The sequence below is a fragment of the Oryzias latipes genome, chromosome 13, assembly GCF_053564925.1.
Source record: "Oryzias latipes strain Hd-rR chromosome 13, Olatipes_Hd-rR_3.1".
NCBI lineage: Eukaryota > Metazoa > Chordata > Actinopteri > Beloniformes > Adrianichthyidae > Oryzias > Oryzias latipes.
In genome coordinates this window covers 2,418,719-2,430,332 of record NC_136249.1, presented here as the reverse complement: position 1 = coordinate 2,430,332, position 11,614 = coordinate 2,418,719, and the positions used below count along the sequence as shown (strand labels likewise).

Sequence of the window (11,614 nt, the reverse complement as noted above, 5' to 3'; positions counted from 1 at the left end):
TGACAAAGCCAGGCTTGGCGGCGCGGTGGTGCAGTGGTTTGCATGTTCTCCCTGTGCATGCGTGGATTTCTCCGGCTTCCTCCACCGTCCAAAAAACATGACATAACAAAAGTACTGTTGCATTTAAACATTACAATATAGTTAAAATGATTAAAAAAAGGGGGAAAGGTTCCATAAAAATGTATTTTATAAATCTTTAAACATCAGCAAAAATGTTTTCATGATTTTCATGACTTTATAGTCGTTTGTCATATTTATGAAAGTCAAAATTAATCATGAAGTAGTTTTTTTTTATAGAAAAAATGATTTTATTTCCACTGTTTCAACAATAAGATTGAAGAGTTTTCAGTCTTGGAATGCTTTTGGTTTCATGTTCGGACACTTTTTTAAACCTTTCTGTCAGGATCAGAAACATGATTTATAAAACTGCTGATAAAAAACAAAAATGGTTTTTCCCTCATGTCCTCTGACAGTCTTCCATTTCTGTGGAGGACAGACGTCCTCTTCAAACGTTCTGCTCTCTCACTTTCCCTCTCTGCAAACACACACACACACACACCCACACACACACACACAAACACACACACACACACACACACACACACACACACACCTTTCCGCTTCACCCTGCTATGAACCTGCTCTCCGTTGACCATGCAGAAAGCTAAATAAACACAAGTGACGAGTCATTCCTAGTGTGCCCCCTGTACCACCACCACCAGCAGCCCCGCTCCTCCACCCTCCCTAGCTCACTACCCCCCCCCCCCCCCCCCCCCCCACACACACACACACACATGTCCCACACTCAGGTTTCACCTCCCAGCTTCCTGCTGATCCCAGCTCTGACACACACGTCATTCAACGTTTTGCTTTTCTGCAGAGCCGTGTTAGAAATTCCTGCTATCATGTGAAAATGGGAAGAAATCAGATTCAGGGGAAAAGGCTTTCAACCTAAAAAAGATTACAGAGTTATTTAGAAATATAGTTATAGGTAATTCTAAAGTCTGAAAAATAAGTTCCAATGAGTTTCAATTCCTTGGTGTTGATTTAGATCATGAATATTTACATCTACATATATGTGTGTGTGTGTGTGTGTGGGTGTGTAAAAATATCTGAAGTTGCAGGTAAAATCCAAAAACCAAAGAGAAATGTCTATTTTTGTTCATTAATACTTCCAGTATTGTAGTGAAAATACAAATCAATATTGATCCAATAATTAAAGTTCAAGAAGACTTTGTTTTTTATGAATATACTAATTAAAAAATTCAAACACATCTTCGTGGCTTTTATGCATGTGAGGATGTTGAAAACGTAGTTTTGGGCCTTTAGGTGTAGTTTGTCGTTGTTTAAAAGAAAAGAAGAGTTTTTTAGTTTGAGGAGTGTTTATTTTTATGCTTTAATCAGAAATGTAAAATGGAGATGTCTTTCTGTTTCTGGAACAAAACTTTGGGTTAATTAGCTTAAAATATAAAAAAAAATGAAGTTACTGTTAGTGACACTGAATAATGTATTAGTAAAGATGTGTGTATACGTGCATGTGTTTAGATGTGTGTGTTACTTTGTGCATGAATATATATTTGGATTTTCATATTTGTCAACTTGTTGTTGAGTTGCTTCCTGTGTGACTTGTATTCTTTAGGATCGATAAGTGTGATGCTTCGGTCTTGTTAATGTTGATTATTATTGAAAAATGGTAAAATTGTTTGAAGCGTTTGAAGAAGCAAATAAACGTCAAAATAAGCATAAACGTCTTCAGAAACTCCTGATCTGGACCCCGTGCGTGTCTCTGGCGCTCTGGCGGCGAGCTTCAGCTGCAGGATTACTTCCTGTCAGCACTGTGACAGCTGGGTACATCTGGCCGTGTAGGGGCCTCCTGCATCTCAATTCGCACGTCGTTTCTTGGGTGTCTGGGCCCCCGGACTCGCTGCCACTGCTCCCCTCATTACGGACGGAGCCACACCTCCATCTGTCCAGCTAATATTCAAATCCCACTACAGATCTGGAGCTCAGTCGGAGAACCGGGAACGTTGGGTGTCGTGAGAAATAAGATCCTGCAGGAGGAGCTTTTGGTTTGGTGGATGTGGCTACGCTGTGTGGTGAAGGCACGGTGGCCCCGGCAGCTGTTCTTGGGCTTATGGAGGCATGCCAGAGACCGGACTACTGTGTTCTGTAAAATATGGGTTGGAGAGCAGATTGAGACCCTAGAATGAGGCAGTATGGATCCGCTGTGCAAATCCTCCAGGGTTAATCCCATAATATCTTGTTTGTCATTTGACATATCAGCTGAACTGTCCTTTCTGATGTTGTTTTAAGCTCTTTGTTAAAAGATAGTCTTCAAGAATCAACAGCTAGAACTAAAATATGTAAACATTGCTTTTAACAAAACACAGTGTGTTTTATTCGTTTAACACTGTAATGTTTGCAAGTTTTCTCCCAAATCTTGGATGCATACATTTATTTAGTGTGTGAATGTTGCCATATCACCACATTTCATAAAACATGCATGTACAAATCTTTATGCAGATACCTTGACTTATGATATAATTGCCTCAAGAAACTTTTACAATGAGATTTTAAAAATTGTGTAGATTTTGCTTTAAAAAGTTGTACGTTATTTGTCCCATTTTGTGCAATTCATTAAAAAAATAAAGCTTTGTAAGATACATTTTAGGAAACGAACAGGTTGTTGTGGGGACAACGACAAAATAACTGTGTTGGGAATATAACTGGTCTGAATGCGTGAAAATGTTTCTTGAGGTAATCCGCTGTCCAGCAGAGGACGTCTGCTGCCATTAAAAACACATCAGTGTGTCACGGCGATCCGCTGCAGCACATGTTCCCTCATTACCACCACACTACTCTAGTACCTCCAAGACTCATTACTGCTTCTGCAGAGAGAAGCTGGACATGCAACATCCATCATATAAAAGAGCAGATCACATGTTTACAATTTATCTCAATGAAACTATTTTACAGCTGTAATTGTGAAGAACATTTCTAATTCATTAAAAATAAAGTTCTCATATTTCTGGAAGAACTCATTGCTCTGTGCACAGCCATATCATATATATTGTGTCATTTGTCATCAAAAATAATAAATAATAAATAAAATAATGGAAACCTTTTTAGAAAAATTTTTGGCTTTGAATAACTTGTAAACAGTTATTAAATCAAAGCTATATTCCAGCTTTAGATAAAGTTAGAAGGGATGAATAGAACAGAATAAAACATTATTGATCCCACAAAGGAGAAACGATAGAACTATTAGATTAAAGTAGAATGAGTTTTACTTTTATCTAAAAAGTGTTACAAGATAGTCAATGTCTGCATATTTATTAGCTGTTTTTTTAACTACTTAAAAATAATTATTCCAATATGTTTGCAGTATTTAAATGTTTACCCTGATGATCTGCATGTGGAGCAGCGTTTGTTCTTGATGACACTGCAGAGCAACGACTATGGTGTCAAATTTATGCCTAAACTATTTGGCATCAAAACTGTAAAACCAGGAATCAAAACCCGAATTCTGCAAACCAAAGAAACTGTTCCAGATTATTTAGCATTATTCAGATGTGCAACAGGAGAACACAACCTAAAGTCTATTATTTCCTGTTTAACAGGGAAAAGATAAATAAATGACACATTTGTTTTTCTATAAAAAGTTTTCTGTTTTTTCTTCTTCTTTTTGGGGGAAAGTAGTTTGGAGTTATCACCCAGACGTCCAGATTCTGCAGCTATCAGTCCAGAACAGCATGTCATAGTCAGGAATGTGTGTAGGCTACACCGAGCTGAAGCACAAAGATAAATGCAAATGCTGCAGGACTCTGATATAATATTGCTGTCTCCAAGATTTTAAAGTCCTCTGAGAACATGGCAGATGAGAGGAGGGCGCCTTTTCTCCAGGATGACGGGGTTTTGGCGGGTGTGCGGGGCTCTACCGCCACCTGGCGACGAATGAGGAAACGTCACAGAACACTAATCTGTCCTAAAATCTACCAAAAATAAACATAGACTTGTTTGTTTTATTTATTAATAAATAATATACCAATGATTGTAACTAATATAAATTAGTTCCTTAGTTAGTTTTAAGGCATTTCACCCTAAATTGTGCTTAATTTACAGTTGGAGGAATAATAAAGTATTTTGGAATTAAATTATCACAAATTCTGTTCTTCGGATCAACTAAAAGACGTTTCGATTCTTATCCATGTCATAGAGTCAGTTCTTTTTGACTTTCATTTGCACAAAATGATTGGTTGAACTCACTACATTTCCCACAATCCCTTGGCGTTGGTCAGAGGTCACGTTGAGGTAACAACAAAGATGGCGGCGCTCGGTGCTGTGCACTGCATGTTTCGGAGCTTCACCCGTGTCAGAAATGTGCACAAAAATAAGAAAATGTCGATGTTGAAGTGGAGCGCGAGGACGTGGTGTAGTGACACGCAGAACACAGGTATGGTTTCACGAGGCTGAACTTTTTTTCCAGCGGAATGAATGATTGTTTTGTTAGAGATGCTGACCTTGGGATGTGTAGCTTAAAATACAACAGATTTTCAGTCTCAGATCATTAGATAAAGTTTTAATGTTTTTGTTTGTCTTTAAAAATGAAAGACTTCCAAACGGAGTGTCTGTGAATGCGAGAACAAAAGGATGCTGGGAAATGTTTAGCAGTCTGTTACAAGCCGACGAACTGATTAGGAAAATTAAAGAAGTTCTTCACGCAATTCAAATTCAAAAGGGGAATTCTAATGATTAGAAAACCTTCTATAAAATAAACTATATTAATGACAGGAATTGCTTGTATTTAACAGCAAAATCTGAAAATACACACAAGTGGGGAAAATATGCCAAGTTAGCTTGTTAAATTTTGTCACAATTTCTGGATACATGGACATTTATTTCTACTGTTTTTAATTATATGATATAAAAATATATTTTTTAAACAAATAAAACGGAATAAAGTGGGACAGTGGCTCAGTTTTCGCTGAGGTGTGTCACACAAAGATGCTAAGGGGCTGCAACAAGCCAACATGCCATTGAAGGACCTGCAGCACGTTCTGCCTGCTGCTGATGAGACAGTGCAGACCTCTGCAAGCATTTATTTGTAAAGGAGCATGGCAGTTAGAAAACAGCTCTAGTATTGATCTTCCTCTCAAAGAGGGCAGCATTGTAGGACCAAATCCCAGCTGTGAAACACGGAGTTGGAAGTGTCATGATTTGAGCCTGCTTTGCTGCAAAGAGAGATGATCAGATCTTCATTCTGTTAAAGTGATAAACTACATTTACAGACGACTTTGAAATATACAAACCAAGTCCCACCCCAACCATCATTTGATCTATTGTAGGAGCGTCCCCAGTAGTCTTTTAGTAATGATTATGCCGTTTTCTAGTTAAAATAAAAAACGGTGTTCTGGTTTTCTAGGACATAGTTTCTGCAGAGCAGCAGGAGTTCACTAGAAATTTGCCTCCGAGTTGTGGACGGGACTGTTGGCGCGGAGAATGCCTGCCCCCACTTTTTCTTTCTTTACAATCTCTCCCACTAGCTTACAGCCCCTCACCCCCAACCTAACATTGCTGCTCCAACAAAAATGGTGATCAGTATAAGATCTGTCCATCCGTCCAGTTCTGATCCAGATTCCAGCTCAGACCAGGAAAACAGAGACGTTCATGGATCTGTTGGTCTGTAGGTGGATGATCAGAATGGGGCGGAGCAGAGAGACTTTGGCCCCGCCCAGAGTATTTTCTACGTCACAATGTTCCTTCACGGCCTTTATCAAATAAACCAAATGAATAGATAAAAAACAAGCTTTTTCCAATGGCATCTTTACATCTGCTATTGATCCACAATGTTTTGAACAAAGAAATACTTTCCTCCTCTTTCCTCTATCATCAGAAAAATGGGGCAAAAACACCAAAAACACCATTTTCATTGGAGTGGATCTGTAACCCTTGTTCTATCCTAGGCACTTTAACATTGGGAGTTGGGTCATCTAGACCCACTAGACAGTGCTCTGAACCTAACCGGGGGACATCCTGGACAGGTCACCAGTCTGTGACCGGGTCACAATCACACACCCATTCACTCTCACATTTACACCTAGTGACAATTTAGAGTTACCAATGAACCTATGAAGCATGTTTTTGGACGGTGGGAGGAAGCCGGAGAAAACTCACGCATGCACAGGAGAACACGCCAACTCCACACAGAAAGGTCCCCCATTGGTGTTCTGGTTCAGGTCCCCCAGCCGGGACTTGAACCGGGGACCTTCTTGCTGTGAGGCTACGCTAACCATTCAGCCAGTTATTGTGTTGTAGTGTAAATACTTTCTTGTATATTACGGAGATTTAATGTAGTTTAGTTGCTCTTTACCACAGCTGAGCCTTTTATTTGTGTTCTTTACCCACTTTCCTTATCCACTTTTGTTTACAACCACTGCCTGATGTGGGTGTGAAACGTTTTGTGTGTGTGTGCGCGTGTATATGTGTGTGTGTGTGTGTGTGATCTCCTCTGCAGCTCCAGGAGAGAATGTCCAGCCCCAGTTCACTGATCCAGCAGTGCAGGAACTCCTCACCAGAATAACAGGCCTGGACCTGCAGAAAGTGTTCCGGCCCATCAAACAGGAGCTCAAGCCCCCCACGTACAAACTCATGACAGATGAGCAACTGCAGCAGGTTTTTCCTACAGCTCCTCCGTCTTTCTGCTGGTGTTTCCCGCCCTGGTCCTCGGGGAACACTGTCCTGCACGCAGGCTCCGCATTGCAGTGGCAGTCATCCATGTGTTTGAGCAGGACAGTATAACATGAGGACCAGGGTTGGGAAACACTCCATTATTATCATTTTGAATTAAGTTCCATCATATCCTCTGTTTTTCTTCAGGCAACGCAGCAGGCTGCCGAACAGGCCAAGAAGCTGCTGCAGATGCCGCCCGTTCTCCCAGAGAGGAAGCCCATCGATGATGTTCTGACGGTGGACACCATTCTGGAAGGGATGGACACTGCCAGATATGTCTTTACGGACATTACCTACAACATCCCACACAGGGTACACGAAGCCTTCCTCTTCGTATGCAGCAGGTGTGGCTGCTCTGTGCCAGAGGTCTGCAGCCTTTCGGGGTGAAAGAAGCATAAAGAGTCCCACTTCACCGTTAAAAAAGGAAAAAAAGCACTTTATTTATGCGTTTGTGGCCCTTAAGGCATTCATTTATAGAATGAAGTTTACAAATACAAGTAAAGAAGATCCTTTCAAAATAAAATACACCCTCTGTCAGTAAGCTCTTCCTGTTGCAGCAGATTTACTTAAAAAGAAGCTAGAAAGTCAAACTTAACATTTTCTTTCATTGACTTTGATGCACCGTCCGTCTTTTTCTCTCCTATAATTAATTATGAACATAACATGGGTGTGTTTTTGAAGAGCTTTGCCTCTGAACATTAACTACACACTGCTGTGCAGCAGAAGATGGGAATCGAGCTGAAGCACGCTGACGATAGATTCAATCTTTTACTGTCATTTTGCAGTTATCTGACATTTTGGAAATTCCAGCTGAATATTAGTGAATAAACTTCACCAAATTCACCAAATTTACACATCCATTGATCAATAAAATTGTTAGGATTTTTGAAAGCCAACGGGCCACATGGAGGGACAAAAGAGCCACATGTGTCTGTGGATTTTCATGTTGTTGACCCCTGGTCCATGTGGAACAAGTTTCAGGGAAAACCAAAAGTCGTGCGGCTCGGCTGGATTTTCTTTTTGGCAGTGGTGTTTCAGCACAAAGACGTAGACGTTTTGCTGTCATCCCGCAGGAGAGGTTCATCGTCGTTCGAGAGCCAAACGGAAGTCTCAGGAAGGCGACCTGGGAGGAGAGAGACCGGCTCATCCAGGTGTATTTCCCCAAGGAGGGGCGCAAGCTGATGCCTCCTCTCATCTTCAAAGAGGAGAACCTCAGGGTAGGAAGCTGCAGACATGCAGCGTGTTTCTGCTTTCAACACAGATGTGACCCAATCTTCTGTTTTCTGGATGTCTGACTCTAGAAATCCTGCTGAGTCTGCAGGACTTCTGCTGCTTTTTCATAGAACATGGTGATTCTTTCTGACACTTTTACTCTCCAACATGTGGCCATAAATTAAGGAGAGATGATCTGCAAATCATCTAGTTTTTTCTTTTAGAAATCATATTCAAAATTCATATTTTTTAAAGCTATTTCTTGAATTTTGACATTTAAAAAACAATTTTTTACAGATATTTTAATATTTCCAAAGTTTAATCATAAAAGTGCTACAGTTGTTCAATTTAAATGAATAGTCATGGCAGATTTTCATAATCAAACACAATGGGTTTTAAAATGGGAATATATGCTTTATGAACTTAAATCAGTTTAGCAGGGGTGGCAGAGATGCCCATAAACCACGGTTGAAGGTCTTCTGATGTCTTTTGACATGAATATCCTTTTGTGGTGTAGATGGTGTTTTCCCAGGACCGTCATCAGGACGTGTTGGACTTGTGTCTGGTCCAGTTTGAACCAGACTCTGCAGATTACATCAACGTAAGACGACCTCCACACTCTTTAGGTCAAACGTTCAACAGTTTGTGTAAATTGTGACAGCAATGTGTGAAGGTAAATGTGTTGCTTTGGGTGTGCATCTGGGGGCTGTGTCACACACGTGTCATGTGAAGATGACGCGTGTCTGCATTTCACTGTCACAACATGCAAAGTTACACGCCTGGTTTGATAATCCCACATGTGAATTGAAAGTCAAACAGCTTTAGAACTTGCAAAGAAAACCACTCGCTTGTAAAAAACAAAAACATCCACATTTGCTGAATGTCTTGTCAGTTGCAAACAGGTGTCTCTAGAGGCAAATGCTCAAGTCTGCCCCCTGCTGGTGAAAATAGTCTTTACATCAAGAGCATTTTTTTAAGCTTGAGCCATTTGTTTCAGAAGAGACAATTTTAACCCTGGAGAGGTACAAAAGGAGGGGCGGGCACCAAAAGCAGGTTAGCCAATCGGAATGCTGAAACAGCAATTGGCTAATCAAAAAGAAAAGTAACTCAAATTAGGAAGAACCTAAAGACTTTAGAGAAAACATTGCATTATGCGTGTGCAGGCCCGCTGCTAAAGGGGGGTCTGGGCCAGCCCATCCCTAAATCAGACCCCTCCCCCTAGGACAGATAGCTATCATTGACTGTACAGTCAATTGGACCTTGGCTTAAAAAGTGACCTCATGATGCAGAAGCATTAATAGAACTAGGGAAACGTAGTATGTGAAAAAACACAACCGTGTCTGATAACGGAAGAACCAAGAAGTCAGTAAAATCCTCCCAAAGACGTTAAAGCATTTAGAAACAAATGTTTCTTTATCTCTAAAAGCTCAGCTTTATATCTTCTCAGTGCAACTTTATGTCAGAACTGAACACTGACTAATGATAGACAAACTATTCCCTGGAAAATGTCAACGTCTACAAAATAATAAAGCGTTACATCATCAGCATACGCGAGCATAAAGGCACAAATTCAACCCAGTTTACAGGAGTCTGAGATCTGCTGTGAGGCAGCTCCTCCTGTCAGTCTGCGCTGTAAGTGAACTGATGAGTGTTGGACAGTACAAGATTCATTTGTGCTTCACACACAAGAAAACACAGAAGTAACACACTTTACCCCTCAGACCAGCAAAATAAGCTAACAAACATGTAACAACAATGCATTTCTGCTTGTTTCAGTGCAGTGATGTCATGTTTAAAGTGAATCTCAGCTCATTGTTGGTATTCATCCAGTTAGCATGACTGTTGTTTTCATTGCAGTCCTTCTACATATGCTAACGCTATTACACACAAGAATGTGTGTAAATAAAAGAATTTAGACTTTTTTTTTTAAATTATTACTTTTTTAATTTACATCATGGGGATCATTCCATGAACACGGGACAGAAATGGAACTAAAAAAATCTATTTTCTGAATCATGTCCTCACTGGACACAGAGTGAAGAGAGGAAAAGACATTTCCTGTGTACATACTCGCCTTAAGTCGCTATAGGATGTGCCTAAAGATCTTACACCTGTGTTTCATGCCAAGGTCCACAGAGCCACATATGAAGACCTGGAGAAGCAGGGTAAATACCATTTGCTCCGGTCCACCCGACACTTCGGGGGCATGGCCTGGTACCTGGTGAACTCCCGCAGGGTTGATGGGCTGATAGTGGACATGCTGAAGAGGGAGCTGTGAGTCGTGGTTTACAATCTGCCATCCTGTACAGTTGCAGCACACCATTGAAGATTTCTGCTGAGCACTCTGCTGTGGATGTCTGTGTGTTTGCAGTCTTGATGATGCCGTGAGCCTCGTGTCTCTTTTCCACATGGTCCATCCCCACAGCCAGTCTGCCCAGGAGGCTGCCAGCCAACAAGCCAGTGGGACTGACCTGCTGAAGGCAAGAACAGCTCAGCTGGAACCTCCTGACAGTTCTGGTTTAGTGCTTCGCTCTTTGATCCACATTTCATGGAATTGTCCTCACTGCAGTCAGAACAGTTATTCAGAGCTTAAGTAAGGCCAACCCCAACTCAAGCTCTCCTGTCTGGGTGGCTCATGTTTTTCTCCAGTGTGTAGGAGCAATCAGGTCACATCCAGGTTGCATCCGGGTTGCATTCAGGTTGCATCCGGGTTGCATTCAGGTTGCATCCGGGTTGCATTCGGGTTGCATTCAGGTTGCATCGGGGTTGCATTCAGGTTGCATCCAGGTTGCATCCGGGTTGCATTCAGGTTGCATCCGGGTTGCATTCAGGTTGCATCCGGGTTGCATTCGGGTTGCATTCAGGTTGCATTCGGGTTGCATTCAGGTTGCATCCGGGTTGCATTCAGGTTGCATTCAAGAGAACAGCAGCAAAGTGTTGCTTGTTTTGCAGACATTAGCAAAACCAGCCCTGCTGCGGTTATTTCCACGGCGTGTTTAAAGAAAAGACAGGTTTGAGTTTGGATGGAACAAGAAGAAACGTACTTCTTTGCATCCATATCTCTCTGAAATCTAATGGACTACCATATCAGTCTGTATTATCCGGTGATCGCGTTTCCATGGCAGACTTGCAAATATCCGATGACTGCATTACCTGATTTCTGTGGGCATGCAAACAGGCTCATCTTCACCTGGAGGTGTTCTGCTAATGTTACACCTAAAGCTTGCACTTTGGAATCATGTTAAAGCGGCCATAACTCTAATCTAAATGTTTCTGCAGATCTACGCACAGAAGGAATCCCAAAGGTCGGGTTACATCAAGCTGGCCCTGCAGGCGTTCGAGCAGAAGGCCGTCGAAGGCTCATCTGTCTGATGACACACCGGGATGAACGTCCAGACGTTCAGACTGCTGCCGAGGAAGATTTGACCGCCTCTGTTTCTATGTGATGGTTCAGAATGCCGCTCAACTTAGAGCAAAGCAGAACCCCCTAGAAACCCCCACCTGCAAGAAGACATGACTATAGCAGATAAAATAAAACCAACCTTTGTACCGAGTTCCACACTTCTTTTTTGTTCTTTCAATTTTCGATTCTAAAACAATAAAGCCTTCACATTGGATGCTTTATTTAAAGACATAAAGAACCAAAACTAAAAAGATGAGACAGATACTTGTG

General features: G+C 41.4%; 1 protein-coding gene across 1 annotated transcript; it reads left to right on the top strand.

The window, feature by feature from the left end:
- Positions 1-4,289: 4,289 nt before the first annotated feature.
- mrps22 (mitochondrial ribosomal protein S22) lies at positions 4,290-11,495 on the top strand. Its single transcript, XM_004075959.5, has 8 exons — positions 4,290-4,453; positions 6,515-6,672; positions 6,877-7,041; positions 7,803-7,946; positions 8,459-8,542; positions 10,070-10,215; positions 10,313-10,421; positions 11,221-11,495. The coding sequence occupies exons 1-8, from the start codon at positions 4,324-4,326 to the stop codon at positions 11,311-11,313; spliced, it is 1,029 nt and encodes a 342-aa protein (XP_004076007.1). The 5' UTR covers positions 4,290-4,323; the 3' UTR covers positions 11,314-11,495.
- Positions 11,496-11,614: the final 119 nt, after the last annotated feature.

Excerpts from the sequence above, each read along its gene's own strand:
- mrps22 (XM_004075959.5), top strand. The coding sequence starts at position 4,324 with ATGGCGGCGCTCGGTGCTGTGCACTGCATGTTTCGGAGCTTCACCCGT. Across the intron at positions 6,673-6,876 it reads CAGATGAGCAACTGCAGCAG|GCAACGCAGCAGGCTGCCGA; the intron begins GTTTTTCCTACA and ends GTTTTTCTTCAG. Across the intron at positions 7,042-7,802 it reads CCTACAACATCCCACACAGG|GAGAGGTTCATCGTCGTTCG; the intron begins GTACACGAAGCC and ends GTCATCCCGCAG.